This window comes from Borostomias antarcticus (assembly GCF_949987555.1).
Source record: "Borostomias antarcticus genome assembly, chromosome: 5".
NCBI lineage: Eukaryota > Metazoa > Chordata > Actinopteri > Stomiiformes > Stomiidae > Borostomias > Borostomias antarcticus.
Window position 1 is genome coordinate 33,807,554 of NC_140238.1, and position 17,062 is coordinate 33,824,615.

General features: G+C 45.7%; 1 protein-coding gene across 1 annotated transcript in view; it reads right to left on the bottom strand.

Annotated features, from left to right (window-relative positions):
- axin1 (axin 1) overlaps positions 1–15,277 on the bottom strand; it is a 29,327-nt gene extending 14,050 nt beyond the window's left edge. The window contains exons 1-4 of the mRNA XM_084437776.1: positions 15,179–15,277; positions 12,352–13,326; positions 3,832–3,972; positions 1–15 (exon numbers count right to left, since the gene is read on the bottom strand). The exon at positions 1–15 is cut by the window's left edge and continues 82 nt beyond it. Coding sequence (XP_084293902.1) covers positions 1–15; positions 3,832–3,972; positions 12,352–13,247 — 1,052 coding nt within the window. The 5' untranslated portion in view covers positions 13,248–13,326; positions 15,179–15,277. The remainder of the gene's footprint in view (positions 16–3,831; positions 3,973–12,351; positions 13,327–15,178) is intronic.
- Between the last annotated feature and the right edge of the window lie 1,785 nt (positions 15,278–17,062).

Here is a 17,062-nt window from a genome sequence, read left to right on the forward strand (position 1 = left end):
GGTGGAACCCCGTCCCTAGAACAAACACATTCCAAAATACACAACAGGAAGTCAGATATAAGGGTGGATCTATTAATCTGGTTCTATTAATACATCCATGGTGGATCTATTAATCTGGTTCTATTAATACATCCATGGTGGATCTATTAACCTGGTTCTATTAATACATCCATGGTGGATCTATTAACCTGGTTCTATTAATACATCCATGGTGGATCTATTAATCTGGTTCTATTAATACATCCATGGTGGATCTATTAATCTGGTTCTATTAATACATCCATGGTGGATCTATTAATCTGGTTCTATTAATACATCCATGGTGGATCTATTAATCTGGTTCTATTAATACATCCATGGTGGATCTATTAATCTGGTTCTATTAATACATCCATGGTGGATCTATTAATCTGGTTCTATTAATACATCCATGGTGGATCTATTAATCTGGTTCTATTAATACATCCATGGTGGATCTATTAATCTGGTTCTATTAATACATCCATGGTGGATCTATTAATCTGGTTCTATTAATACATCCATGGTGGATCTATTAATCTGGTTCTATTAATACATCCATGGTGGATCTATTAATCTGGTTCTATTAATACAGCCATGGTGGATCTATTAATCTGGTTCTATTAATACATCCATGGTGGATCTATTAATCTGGTTCTATTAATACAGCCATGGTGGATCTATTAATCTGGTTCTATTAATACATCCATGGTGGATCTATTAATCTGGTTCTATTAATACATCCATGGTGGATCTATTAATCTGGTTCTATTAATACATCCATGGTGGATCTATTAATCTGGTTCTATTAATACATCCATGGTGGATCTATTAATCTGGTTCTATTAATACATCCATGGTGGATCTATTAATCTGGTTCTATTAATACAGCCATGGTGGATCTATTAATCTGGTTCTATTAATACATCCATGGTGGATCTATTAATCTGGTTCTATTAATACAGCCATGGTGGATCTATTAATCTGGTTCTATTAATACATCCATGGTGGATCTATTAATCTGGTTCTATTAATACATCCATGGTGGATCTATTAATCTGGTTCTATTAAAACATCCATGGTGGATCTATTAATCTGGTTCTATTAATACATCCATGGTGGATCTATTAATCTGGTTCTATTAATACATCCATGGTGGATCTATTAATCTGGTTCTATTAATGCATCCATGGTGGATCTATTAATCTGGTTCTATTAATACATCCATGGTGGATCTATTAATCTGGTTCTATTAATACAGCCATGGTGGATCTATTAATCTGGTTCTATTAATACATCCATGGTGGATCTATTAATCTGGTTCTATTAATGCATCCATGGTGGATCTATTAATCTGGTTCTATTAATGCATCCATGGTGGATCTATTAATCTGGTTCTATTAATACATCCATGGTGGATCTATTAATCTGGTTCTATTAATACATCCATGGTGGATCTATTAATCTGGTTCTATTAATGCATCCATGGTGGATCTATTAATCTGGTTCTATTAATACATCCATGGTGGATCTATTAATCTGGTTCTATAAATACATCCATGGTGGATCTATTAATCTGGTTCTATTAATACATCCATGGTGGATCTATTAATCTGGTTCTATTAATACAGCCATGGTGGATCCCAACTACGAAGGACGACTGAAATATGTCTTTGATTTAAGCTCCTAAGAACCTGAATGACCTGAGGTGGGTTAGAGAACCAGGTAGAGACATTTCACATCACGATTATACGACCATAATGATCACGGTTATCAGTATCATCACCTTATTGTTCAAATGTGCTGAAAATGGTCAAAAACCAATGATACACACACTGACATCATTTCACCAAGTTTTATGTTGAAAACCACAAATACAATATGCACTGATTGTTTTCATAAACATTAAAATAATGTGTCTGGGAGACGGTTGCTAGCTTTGGTTGATGCTGGACAGTATTTACACCGAGTTTTTCAAAGCATGGTAATTAAACACGGTTTTAGTGATAATTTTATTGCGATAAATGTAATCAAATTTGATGGTGGTTTCTCATTCTAGCGGTGTTGCCTCCCTAGCAGCAGACTGTCCATCCCTCTGGTTCACACTCACCCTAACCCTCTAACCCTAACCCCTCTGGGTCACACTCACCCTAACCCTAACCCTCTAACCCTAACCCCTCTGGGTCACACTAACCCTAACCCTAACCCTCTAACCCTAACCCCTCTGGGTCACACTAACCCTAACCCTAACCCTCTAACCCTAACCCCTCTGGGTCACACTAACCCAGCAGCAGAACACATTCACACAGTCACACCGAGGCTGGAGGTTCAGTTCATCCCAAGTGACCGTGTTCCTGCTGGGACTCTCTCTCCAGGACCAGGAGCTCTGGAGCAAACAGCTGATAATGGCCTCTAATATATCCGGCTTCAAACACATGTTTTCATCCTACTGTAACTGTAAAGCCTTTGATGTTTCTCTAAAGATCCCCTGGTGAATCTCTCTCTGTTCTCTCTGTCCCTGAATTATCCCTGGCGGTTCCTTCTGGTTCCGCTCGTTCAAGGGAACCATGAAGGACCTGCTCCAGTCACACGTGTCATCATCATTTTCTCCTTCCATCATCTGGAGAGCTTTTGACTGAATACAGTAACGTCCTTTAAACAAAGGTAAATAGTGTCACTATTATCTTTGAAACATGATCAAGGGATCAAGTCCTTTTCTCTCATAATCAGCCTCTTCCAACTCCCAGTCTAAAGATGTAGAATTAACATAAGTAATGACGTTTAGCAGCGTTCACTGGTGTCTGATGAGCAGATGGTCTCTCAGACGGTCTCTCAGACGGTCTCTCAGACGGTCTCTCAGACGGTCTCTCAGACGGTCTCTCAGACGGTCTCTCAGACGGTCTCTCAGACGGTCCCTCAGATGGTCTCTCAGATGGTCTCTCAGATGGTCTCTCAGACGGTCTCTCAGAGGTTGGAGAGGTGCTTCCTCTCCCAGGGAAGAGGGAGGATCTGTCTGCAGGAGCAGGTAGAGCTCAGCGGGCCTCAGCTGGGTCTGACCACCATGAACAGGCTCGGTTCTACCGGTTCTACCCTGCTCTCCTTCCCAAGCCTGGTTCTACCGGTTCTACCCTGCTCTCCTTCCCAAGCCTGGTTCTACCGGTTCTACCCTGCTCTCCTTCCCAAGCCTGGTTCTACCCTGCTCTCCTTCCCAAGCCTGGTTCTACCCTGCTCTCCTTCCCAAGCCTGGTTCTACCCTGCTCTCCTTCCCAAGCCTGGTTCTACCCTGCTCTCCTTCCCAAGCCTGGTTCTACCCTGCTCTCCTTCCCAAGCCCGGTTCTACCCTGCTCTCCTTCCCAAGCCCGGTTCTACCGGTTCTACCCTGCTCTCCTTCCCAAGCCTGGTTCTACCCTGCTCTCCTTCCCAAGCCTGGTTCTACCCTGCTCTCCTTCCCAAGCCTGGTACTACCCTGCTCTCCCTTCTCAAGCCCGGTTCTACCCCGGTTCTAACCTGCTCTCCTTCCCTGCTCCCCTCAACCTCCCCAGCGCAGCATCACCGGTCCACCACATCCTGTTCTGAACATGTGTTATATTCTCTGATTGTGGACCCGAGGAATTTCTACCCACATTTCCCTGCTTCCATCAGACCTCAGGTTTGATACGAAGGCCTCGTTGAGTCCAGACAGGTGGAACCTGATTCTAGAACCCGTGGGATGTTATCAGCACAGCAGACCAGCAGGTCACCGGGGAACGCTACCCTCGTCACGGTACACGCGTGTGCTTGTGGGAGGACATGGGACACGGGTGGGATACGTACACGCTGCTGTCGGTCAGGGAGAGGGTGTCGGCGTCGCTGGACATGCTCTGCTGCTCGCTGTCGTTGGCGCTGGTGGCGGGCGCCATGGCGTAGCCGGTGTTGACGTAGTACGGGTTGACGGGCTCCCGCCAGGGCGCATGTCTGGGAAGGGAAGAGGACAGAGACACAGCCGTTAAACCTACTATCAATCAATCAATCAAAGCTTTATTTGTAAAGCGCATTTCATACCCAGAGGCAACACAATGCGCTTTACAGCGAACAAGGGAGGTGGGCATACGACCCACTCTCTACATATTCCAGAGGGAAGCAAAAAAACAGTAATCACCCGGGGGCCAGATAAGTGAGCTGTAAAAATTCTTCCCTAAAGATGCATATCATCGCTAGGAAGAAACGCACAGATGGAGCAGGTGAGGTATTACAGAACAGATTGAGATCTAGGCTATAGGTGGCAAATATCGTCTGATAAAGGTGATTGGTACATTATGTTCTAAAGCACTATGGAAATGTGATGATACAGATGTTATTCAGATAGAACGAGGAGGGGCCCAGCCCTGTCCCTCCCCCTTCCCCTCAGAGCGCTGAACGATCCCAACGCATATCCTTCAAGAGAGGAGGGTTCAGTGAGACTGGGGAGGATTCATTAATTCTTATTCCAGGCATCAATGCAGCTCCCATCGTTGACTCATCCTCCCTCAACACTCTCTCCCTCAACACTCTCCTCAAACTGCTCCCTGAACATGAATTAAAGATGTTAGTAGGCCTTCGTTCTCTTCATCTTTAAACTCGGGCTCCCTGAAGTGTTCAGGACCAGCTCTCTCTCTGCCTAGCAACTGAGCACCTCAAGTGTGCACACTGATTATAATTAGGCCTAATTTGTTATTTATCATAAGCTGTGTTATTACTGGGGGCCAAGCAGAGAAGCAGCGTAGGGCCTCATTGTGTTGGTACCATTTCTTATTATTATTCTTCATCATCTTCCTCTGCCATTGACTTATAGAACCGTACGGTAAAACGTTGTGCATTTTGGCACATTCAATCATGACAGTGCCCTGACTCTTGTCATCAAGTCTCATGTCATCATCTCAAACACTCTAGCGCCACCAACGTGTCAAAGTTGGAGGTGCGTTTATGCACGCAACTTTAACCAGTAAGTCCACTTTTTGAAAACGAGGTACCGTTGGAGGCCTTGGCTCAAGCCAAGTTCAACGCACCATTTTCCGCCATATTGGATTTCCTGCAATTTTGAATTTTGTGAAAAATACTTAAAATGTATCTCCTCTTAGGAATTTTCACCAATCTGCACGAAACTCGGTAAGCACGTTGACGTTGACGTGCTAAAACAGGAAACGGTGTCGTATCTCAGCAACGTTTTGAGGTATTCATTCACACTCATTTGGCACACTCGGAGGACATCTCTCGGAGGTCACCCTGTCCCCTGTCAGAAAGTCTCATCTTCTTGACACCTCAAACACTCTAGCGCCACCAACATGTCATAGTTGGAGGTGCGTTCATGCTGAACCATATGCCTGATTTTCAACATTCAGGTGCCTTTGGATTCCTTGGATCAAGCCGAGTTCAACGCAACCCATGAGGTAATTTCCGCCATATTGGATTTTGTGAAAAAGTCTAAAGATATATCACAAGCCACCATTTTCTTTGAATCTTCACTTTAATTAGCACAGATGATCTTCAGACCAAGTCTCACAAAAGCTGTGAGATTTTTGAATTTCCAAAGCGTTCCCCCGTCACCACCAAACAGGAAGTGTGGTCATATCTCAGTCACGTTTTCATATATCAAAACCACATTTGGCAGCCACATTTGGCAGCCTCATCGGGGACGGTCACGTGACCCGTGTCACCAAGTCTATGTCGACACATCGAACTCTCTAGCGCCACCAACGAGTCATTTTAGAGATTGACTTTAGACTTTTGTCAGCAGCACCCTGCTCAAAATACGCTCCCACGGCTATGTTTGGAAGTAAATTAGTCATCAGTCTGAACATAAATCATGTAATTATTTTATATAGCCTACAGCCTATTTTTTGTCTAACAAGCTTTATTGCTCGACTAATAGATCGATATAGAATCTTGGTCAGACAAAAGTAGAGTATTTCGACTAAGCAATCACATTGAATCCTTCAATCACATTCTGGGCTTTAAAATGATGTTGTAATTCAACTGTGCAATGGCCGAACATCCTTCATCGTTATCAGAACGGGATTCCCTTCGCCTGTTCACATGACAACGGAATCCAGAAGAATGAGAACGACAACGTCCCTCAAGACGTTCTCAAAATGTCCCATGTGACTGCGAGGTGCCAACGGGAGCCGAAAGGCCTGTAAAAGGGGGTGGAACGTTGGAACGTGGAACCGTGTAGCCCCGACACGGAGGAACGACACGCAGAACCATAGGAGTTAAATTCATGACAGATGGAACCATCAATCAGTGTCATTTGCATCACAAGACGGTGAGAAATCAAATGGTGAAAGAGGTTATCATTCAGGAGAGACTCTGCTCTAGAGAGACATGGTGAAAGAGGTTATCATTCAGGAGAGACTCTGCTCTAGAGAGACATGATGAAAGAGGTTATCATTCAGGAGAGACTCTGCTCTAGAGAGACATGGTGAAAGAGGTTATCATTCAGGAGAGACTCTGCTCTAGAGAGACATGGAGTAAGAGGTTATCATTCAGGAGAGACTCTGCTCTAGAGAGACATGGTGAAAGAGGTTATCATTCAGGAGAGACTCTGCTCTAGAGAGACATGGTGAAAGCGGCCGTTCGTTGAACACAGGCTAAATGCAAAATCCGGGGCAAATCTCCACGGCATGTGTAGAATAAAACCTCAACATCGCATGCAAATAATCTTCTTAGAACATGTGCAGCATTTTCCAAACAGGGGCTGACATGTCTGCTGCCCCTAATTCCCGAGACATATCAGTGTTTATCACTACATAGCAGATTAGGACTTTCATATCACACACAACAGTGGAGCTATAGTTCCATCTTGCTCTGCTCATGGACATTGTGAGCATGGGATTACATCATGTACTCTTCTAGTGAAATCAATCACCCATGGGGAAAATGCTTGACATTTGCCTTAAGCTTGGGTATAGGGAAAGCAAGAAATAAAAATGAAACGATGGATTAAATATATCTATTCTGCTCAACTACTAGGAGAACTATCTGAAATGACAACATTTAGCCCACAATGTGCCCATCACAAACCTCATATAATGAAAATAGGATCAAATGAAATGAAATGAAAAAACACCTATTTGGAATGTTCCTTTAGCTTTCCCTTATGACATAAATACATAATAAATGATAACTTGCCCTACAACTGATTCTTGCTGTGAAAGTATGTCTCTGTATTGTCTGTTGTTATGTTTCTTTTATTGTTCTAACTTTGTTTCTGCTGCCTTCTTGGCCAGATCGCTCTTGAAATAGAGATTTTAATCTCAATGATGCCTATCTGGTTAAATAAAGGATTTGATTTGATTGAAATACAAGAAAAAGGACTTCAGAGAGAGGTGTGTAGACCCCCTTCAGAGAGAGGTGTGTAGACCCCCTTCAGAGAGAGGTGTGTAGACCCCCTTCAGAGAGAGGTGTGTCGACCCCCTTCAGAGAGAGGTGTGTAGACCCCCTTCAGAGAGAGGTGTGTAGACCCCCTTCAGAGAGAGGTGTGTAGACCCCCTTCAGAGAGAGGTGTGTAGACCCCCTTCAGAGAGAGGTGTGTAGACCCCCTTCAGAGAGAGGTGTGTAGACCCCCTTCAGAGAGAGGTGTGTAGACCCCCTTCAGAGAGAGGTGTGTAGACCCCCTTTAGAGAGAGGTGTGTAGACCCCCTTCAGAGAGAGGTGCGTAGACCCCCGGCGGAGAACAGCGTTGGGTTTGAGAGACAGAGAGGTATTGATTAACAGCTGGGGGGCTGAGAGGGAACCAAACTCATCCCATGACAGCACAAGTCAGTCTCATCAAATCAAAGCAGTCGATGGATAAAACGTATGGTTCACCCGTATCTCAGATGAAACATGGCCACATGCAGCTAGCGCATACCGGGACCGAGGCACGTTAACGGACGGGGTTCGTTATGAAGAGGAACATTCTGAGAGGAACCTTCGGAAGGGAAGGGTAGGAGGGGAAGCAGCCAGAGGGGTAGCAGCAGGCGACCACAGCCTGCTGGAGGGGGGCACACAGCAGGGGGCACGCGCCAAGCAGGAAGCCGTCTTTAAAGCAGGCTTTCCCCCTGACCTGGATGCTCCCTGCCTGCCTGCCCTACAGAAAGCACACTCCCAAACCCCTTCCCTCATGGCCACACCAAAGGAAGCGGCAGAGACTCCTGGCTATCTGATCCTTGGCCGTTCCTCTGGAAGTAGTGACTTTTTGGTGAGCCTGTAAGCCTCGGGCTGAGAGGAGGAGGAAGTCTACAGATTACCTCAGCCTCTGATGATAAGTCCCGGTAGTCAAGCCATCCAGAATGGTTTGATTGAGGCCCGAGCAGCGTGCATCTGAATGTTGTCAAAATCACACGGAGACACGAGAGAGAAGAAGAAGCCCGAGGAGAAGAGCGCTCAGATCCACGCTGAGATGAGGAAGAAGGGTTAGAGCTCTTTGAGATGAGGAAGAAGGGTTAGAGTTCTTTGAGATGAGGAAGAAGGGTTAGAGCTCTTTGAGATGAGGAAGAAGGGTTAGAGTTCTTTGCTCCGCTTCAGGTCGGTGTGCATTTCAGGATGCACAGTTATAAATGGGGCATATTTCATCCTGAACGGGCATCATGTTTCATACATTCAATGGGAAGGCTACCCTAGATGTCATGTTACCAGAATAAGACAGTTGTACCGAGTTGAAAGTGCTTTAAAAGCCCGGACACACCAGCCCGACGGCCGAGACCAGGCGCCATCTAGCACAGTCTGCCTGCAGGTTCAGCATGAACAATCTTACAGACAAGACATTCACCGTCTGAGAGAATAGCTTATTAATAGAAGTGTGTGTGCTCCTAGCTAGGTTAAACTAGTTAAACAGTATTTACTAAGCCAACAATCAACCTGCACCATTTGTTCTCAGAAATACGGAAATAACAGCCAAATGTTTCACATTCATTGAAGCAGACTGAGTGCTGAAGTGGGTTGAGGCAGGTGAACCACGAAGGTGCTCTTTAGCAGGGAGTCATATTACCACGGAAAAGAAAAAACTAAAGCACTACGGCAGCTCTTCTGGTACAAAATTGAAAAGCCTTTATTATTGGGCTAGTTCATGATGAACATTTAAAAATACCTCCATGTTTCGGCCAAGAGGTCTTCGTCAGGGCAGAACAGATTACCTGACCTGTATAAAGCAGCACTTCATCACACCTACAGACGCAAGCCTGCGTAGTTCTGGGTGAAGCTGAGGTCCTACAGTCCCACAGAGCAAATCACCTGATTAACATGTCAGATTCAGGCTAACAGAACAGCTGATCTGAAACCACTGCTCTGTAGCTCTATGGTTGGTCCACGGATTTGTGTCGGACTATTTATTTGCACCCAGAGAGTAATAACTAACTTATTGTCAATCTTTTACATCAAACTACAGCCTCTGATGGGTCATTATCATCAAACTACAGCCTCTGATGGGTCATTATCAAACTACAGCCTCTGATGGGTCATTATCAAACTACAGCCTCTGACGGGTCATTATCAAACTACAGCCTCTGATGGGTCATTATCAAACTACAGCCTCTGACGGGTCATTATCAAACTACAGCCTCTGATGGGTCATTATCAAACTACAGCCTCTGATGGGTCATTATCAAACTACAGCCTCTGATGGGTCATTATCAAACTACAGCCTCTGATGGGTCATTATCAAACTACAGCCTCTGACGGGTCATTATCAAACTACAGCCTCTGATGGGTCATTATCAAACTACAGCCTCTGATGGGTCATTATCATCAAACTCCAGCCTCTGACGGGTCATTATCAAACTACAGCCTCTGACGGGTCATTATCAAACTACAGCCTCTGATGGGTCATTATCAAACTACAGCCTCTGACGGGTCATTATCAAAGAAGCGCTCGTAAACAATGAGCCCGTCTGGCACATGACACACTGTGGTCACTCATCATGAGATAACATTCTTATCTGACTTTACTTAAAAACAGTCAAGTCATAAACATCAATTATCCATTTTCCAAAGGGGAATAGCATAACACACTTGACATGACGGATAGGTTAAAACACTCACAAGAATTATATTCCCATGAATGAAAACATGAAAACTTGAAGTGAAAAATTGTCTTCATATTTGATGAAGAACAGAGAAAACAAACTCTAGCCATGGCCTTGACATCAATATGTTTTAAAATTAAACAATGGGACAAATATTCCACTTTAATTTATAACCCGAGTCTGTTTGTAAACCGAGTCTTTGAAAACATTAACATACATATGACTTATGTAATATTTAGTTTCACAGAACCCGAAGGGTGATGCTAAAAGGGTATTTAAAAATGAAGGCTGTCTTTTTGTAATTCCAGCCAAATACTGAATCTAATAAAATAATAATTTGAAAACAAGCTCAAATATGCACTGCTCTGCCTCATTATATCCAATCTTGTCCAGGGGCCATTCAGTACACTCACAATGAAGTGGGGTGAAGAGAAGTGTTTTGTGGTTTAAAAGGTTAGGATTAGAAAATACATAAGACTACTTGTCTTGTATGGTGTCACATGTAAGCAGTAGAACTATTGCACTCAAACATAATTCACAACAAATAGTGAATGACTCGTAATTTAGAGAGAGAGACTTTAAGTTCTTGCTATTCAGCCCAGTTACCACCAACCGGCTTCTGGCACTTTCTCTCTTCATGGATTCCCTCTACTACTGCATCTCCAAGATGTCAAGGTTTGTCTAAGACTGAAAGAAATGTGGGTCAACTCCATCTCTGCACCAGAATATACCAACAGTGAACACTGTGTCCTTAAACATATGAAGTAAAACACAGCATGTTGTTCAATATTTCAGACCACAGGGCTTCATTACACTGTCGTAGACAACACATTTCAGCAGGAGGTCCAACCCACAACCATTTTTGTCCAACATGTAAAGAGAAAATCTCTCATCTTTCGAGTTGATGTACGATAGATCTGTGAGAGTTAGTCTACCCTGAGTGTAAAAGCAACGTTCTTGCCAGAAATGGCCGATTCTGTGAGAGACAACTTGACGAAACATACTGCTGCAGAGTAATGAGGCCGTAAAAAAAGCTATAAAAATGTCTCTAGCATCTCCCTACAAATATTGATATTTTCCACACAGATTTGAGGCAGAGAACATGGCAATTCCTACAAAAGCACGGATGCACAGTTTGAATTCCAGTTGGACAGGGATGAGGGATGAACAGGGATGAGGCCTGGTCATAACACACGCACATGGAAGGACCTGACACTGTGAAAGAGAGATGTGATGAATGGATCAACACACCGGCGTGATGACGAACCTCATCACTACTGACTGGAGAATGGAAGACATGTAGAAGCAGCCGTGTCTCAGCACAGAAGAGATACTGTAATATGAGTGAGAACGTTTTCAAATCCAGGACACCTTTTAGTAATCCCTTTGGTCCAGTCCGCTCCCTTAGATGGAGAATATTTCCTTTGACTGTCTACTGCTGTTCTTCACTTGCCTCAGTCAAAAAAGATTCTCAGAGGGGGGGGGGGGCAGTCAGGGACCACAGAGCTCTTCTGCATGGGGGGGGGGGGGGCAGCCAGGGACCACAGAGCTCTTCTGCATGGGGGGGGGGCAGTCAGGGACCACAGAGCTCTTCTGCATGGGGGGGGGGGGCAGTCAGGGACCACAGAGCTCTTCTGCATGGGGGGGGGGCAGTCAGGGACCACAGAGCTCTTCTGCATGGGGGGGTCAGTCAGGGACCACAGAGCTCTTCTGCATGGGGGGGGGGGGGCAGTCAAGGACCAGAGAGCTCTTCTGCATGGGGGGGGGGCAGTCAGGGACCACAGAGCTCTTCTGCATGGGGGGGGGGGGGCAGTCAGGGACCACAGAGCTCTTCTGCATGGGGGGGGGGGGGGGCAGTCAGGGACCACAGAGCTCTTCTGCATGGGGGGGGGGGGGGCAGTCAGGGACCACAGAGCTCTTCTGCATGGGGGGGGGGGGGCAGGGACCACAGAGCTCTTCTGCAGGGACCTTTTAACAGGCAGCAGAGGCCACTGCCTCCCCCCCAGCTCCAGGTCCCTCCTCTCCCTACCCCACATCCCTCTCATGTCAGGCTGTCCACCGAGATCAACTCAGGGCTGCGTTTCATCTACAACTTCAGGCAGCACTTGCACAGGAGGAGGGGGGCGGGCGAGTTGATTTCTAATTGAGCCCTCGCTAGGAGGAGCGAGGTAGTTAAGAGTGTGGAGCAGAGAGGGGTTTTAGACAGCGGGGGGTGTTACCTGTACTCATGGTAGGGGGGGGGGGGGGGGTTACCTGTACTCATGGTAGGGGGGGGTTACCTGTACTCATGGTAGGGGGGGGGGGGGGGGTTTACCTGTACTCATGGCCGTCCTGGAACCTCTTGCCGGTGGTGACCCGCTGGGGGGCCGACTCCATGAGCAGCTTCTGGGTGAGTCGGTTGCTAGGGGTGGGGTCACACGCGGACTGCTTCTCCAGCTCCTGGTCACACCTCCACTCCTCGTCCTCGTTGAGCGTTGGCAGATACCCCGGTAACACCTTCGCGTTCCCAGAGACCGAGCTCTGGTCGCTGAACAGCTTGGGGCTCTCCCCGCCCGTCCGGGTGTACTCCAGATAGATGTCCGACTTAAGGAACAAAGGGTAGGTGTTGTCCTCCATCATGGTCTGGATCTCCGTCTGCGCCTGGTCAAACATGGCCGGATCGATGTACAGCTTCATCACACAGTCTTTGATGAAGCTCTTTGTGGCTGGTTTGATCTGTCTGGACACTATTCCATTGTTGTCCAGGATGTACTTTTTATAGATTGCTTTCGCCAGTTTCAGCTTCTTCTCCTCGTTGCCCTCAGTGGCCTCGATCTTGCGGAAGCCGCTGCAGGCGAACCAGAAGTCCAGCATGTCTGCGCAGTCCTCCTGCTTGAGAAACGTTCTGAACAGGTGGATTCCGTCCTGGTCGTCCAGGAGGGAGTGAAGGGACTCCGCCCACTTCAGGTAGGGTGGCGTGGGGGAGGCGCTGCCCTCGGGCTCGTAGCCCAGGTCCAGGTCCGGGCGCCGGGGGGTGGCGGTGGACGCCTCGCTCTTCAGCCCGTCGTTCTTGGAGGAGTAGAAGACGTGGCTGAACGGGCGTCCGTCGCTGGACACCAGCTCGCCCTCCTCCCCGGGCACCGGAGGTCTGGGGGCATCCTCAGTGAAGCTGCCCCCCAGGTCCACCAGGAAGCCCCCCTTGTCGCTCACGCTCATAGTCACAGCGTCCATACGCCCAGTCCCAGAACAACCCGGCGCGCACCGCAGGTAGATCCAGGCCGCTACTTATACCGCTGCCAAAGAATTTCACCTGCAAGCGAAGAACAAGACAAAAACATGAGATGCAGCTTTAAGAATCATTCAAGTATCCTCACAGACCGAGATTAAGAAGACAGCTTGTTTAAACTCAGAGAGATAAGAAGAACATGTTTGATACTTACAAGAGTTATAATAATAATAACCATAATAATAAACATAATAATAATAATAGTAATAGTAATAGTGAAACATAAAAACACAGTCCATGACAGTCCAACTCACACAAGTCTCATATTTCAACGCAACCCTGTAACTAAAGTAGGCTACTGCAATAAATTACCTCACTGGGTAGCCTAGCAGCCAACTACGCATCCAATGAAAGACTGAACGACTTGTAGGAAGTAAAATTCAATATCCCCTACAGCTTTAGAAGAGGGCACTGAATAAATCAATGCTTAACAAAAAAGTTCACAATGTGTCATGAATTGAATTCACTGAGACGTGTGTTCTACTAATAATTCCCCACAGCGAACAGTCTAGATCATCACAAGAGGAATTTGAATTAGTGTTGAGGAATAAAAGCTCTTGGGTTCTAGCATGCGTGGCCACGCGCTCAGGGCAGCGTCGGCGTGGAGGAACCGACTCTGAGAAGGAGACGGGCGCAGATAAAGGGCCGGCGTTCTCAAGGTTAAAGGACACGCCAGCGGGGACCCCGAGCGCCATCTGTGAGGACCGCCGCTGTGGGGAGCGCCGGCACCCTGACTGATCACATCAGAGGACGACCTTGAGGCCAATATTTCAGTCCCTGCTGGGCGCTTGAGGGACGAGGACATCAGAGAACCAAGACGCTTTTACACCTCAACCTGAGACGAGCAGTGAAACACTAAAGGATCATCTCAAGCTCTTGGATCACCATGACCTGATGACGAGTCTCACGAGCGTCTAATGGACCTGTCAGACTCTGCAAATCAGGATTCTCACAAACGGATAATAGGCAGTCAATAAAGGTGTGACTTTGACAACTCTGCATTACAGCAAGCACTGGGCTACCATCACTGTAGATGACTAATAGGTCAGATTTGGGCAGAATTGATACCTTGTTGTTGTGTAGGTTCTGAAACAGGATTAAATTAGGACCTACTGCCACCGTAACAATGCATCAACTAATGTCACAGTAACAACAACGTGACAATAAGGGCCCTGAAACCTAACCTGCACTGGACAGTTATGACAATCATATGAGATAACACACAATCATTATACAGTGCAAGTGAATGGGAATACGGCTTGATTAAATATTTCCCTGCCACTTAACAGCATTCAATATCTAAAAACCCTACAGAAAAGTAGGCTAACTAACACACATTAAAACTAGGGCCAGGCAAAAACACGTTCAAGAACATTATTGTTTGATTACACGCACAGTTCCGTGGTAATCTATGGAGGTATTTATTAAAGACCGTTATTTAGTGGCTACAACGGTATTACGAGTGCATTACTCCAGCCCTTCCCTGCCCTCCCTAACGCTTTGAAGTGAGCCCCACATTCACTGCATTCATGTCTTGGCCTCCGACTACGAGCCCAGCAGAGAGAGAGAGGGATGGGGGAGGGGAGAGGAACTAACTCCGTACACACCAGGGCCCTTCCGCTGCGGACCCGCAAGAACACAACTTTAACACACTATTTACCCACTCAATTCTGCATATGCAAGCGAATAAATATTCACCCGTACGATAACCGAGAAAAAAACACATTATTATGGCTATGGAAAAAACAGCAAGAGGTGGGTAGGAAGACAACACGGTCTCACTCCAGCTCTGACTCCCATACAGAGAAGAGAAGCCTCGTATCTCCGGCTACCGCAATCCTATTCCTTCAGCTGAGAAAAGTGCTCTATACTTCACCTGTGAACACCTACTTGCCGTTTTCGAGTGCATCGGGAACTTCGGCGTGCACGGGTCACTAAGAATCGTGTCATTGATCCGAATAGCAGGAGTTTAAAAATCACAAAGAAAGCAGTCCTCTCTCCAGCTCTCCATGACCGTGTCTCTCTCTCTCTCCCGTCTGAGCAGAGAGACGCACAGCGCCTGCGCGGTCACCACACACACTGACGCTCCACACAAATGAATGGAAGATATAGAGGATAGACTACTAGATTTATATCAAGATCATTTACTAAAACATGCTTTGTTGAGGAAGACAACTGTTTGTACTGTTTTGCGCTCCGTGAAAGGAAATGATGGCAAACAAAAGGGCAGATAGGGTAAAGCTGTAATGCGGACAGACGAGTCTTTCACCCTAAAGCATCGATTTCAGTGACCGATATCGACCCATATTAATGTTATAGACTATTCATTTCGAATGATTCAGTGAGGAAATAGACGTTTGTAAAGGAAATGTAATATAACAGTTAAGATGTTATGATTAGATTATACTATTACCATACATTCCATAGCCTATTATTTTACCATCAATTAGCCTATAGTATTGTGCTACTTCCTGTGATCATGTACCCACTTATGATTTTAGCCTTGATGCTGATGTCACAAAAATAATGTGAACATGAAGAGCATATCTCCCACATGCATGCATGCTTGTAGCCTGGGAGAGGGCTGTTAGGCTACATGGGCACTAATCACGACAAGAAATGCATTTGCGTCCCGTTTCCTCGTGTCCTCAGAAGGCTAGGTTAGGATGGCACCTGGACGTGGCTCCCTTCTCACATCTTTAAAAGAGACAGAGATCTTAGTAGTGCTGTAATATGGCAAGAAATACTGAGATAGTGTTGAACCTGGTGGTAGTTTAGCTTGCTATACTGTAGCTAAATTATCTGTAGTCTACTCAGAAACAGAGTGGCCCTAGAATGCGTAGGCCCTACTGTCAAATGGGGGTAAGTGTTCTGTGTTCTAGGCCTCTGTAGCTGCACACCTGCAAACAATCAGGGCATATCCTCAAGGCTTTACTGTACAAAGATCAAAAGCCATTGGAATGCAGAAAGCCATTACGGGATTTGATTATTTGATTAGATTTGATCACTCAAAAAAAGAACAATGAATGATTTGTGCCAGTGTCATGCCTGCATAGCAACTGACTAAATCCTAAGAAAGTTTATAACTTTAATAAAATGGTCTCTCCCACCAAATTAAAGAATGTTTCAGTGTCAACTGTTATGAAATGTCATTGCAAAGACATTTAAAAGCAAAAACATGTATGGGAGGAAATATGTTAACACAGACATGTAGTCTGTAGACCTGTGGTGAGCCCCCATAGGGCAGGCCAGTCTAACAGGGTCTGTCCAATCACCACAGCACACATGCCAGGGGGGTAGAGAGCATACCAGCATAGACATGAGCATAGACTAAATTAAATGGACAGAGAATTAAATATGGACTAAATTAAATACTATACAAAAAAGAAAATGGAGGACAGAGACAAAACTAGGAAAAGCACACAGGCTAATGGAACTAAATGTGTAAAGTTGGCCAACATATTACGGAGGAGAGACCAGAGAGGAGCACACTAATGAGCAAGAGCAGCCAGGTAAGGAGGGGTGCTGCTAGGAGGAGTAACAGTCCAGGCAGTGGTGTATGAGCTTGATTGGTTAATTATTAATTAATAAACCAATTAATTCATAATTAATAAATAAAAAGCCTAACCTTCAGTAAGAAGTCACTCCATTGCTGCATGGGTATGTATCCTCCAACTGCAGATGCATGTGTTGAGGTTCCCATTGCAAGATCATTGGATAAATCAGGTGTCCGTAACGAGAGCATCATATTTAATCCTAT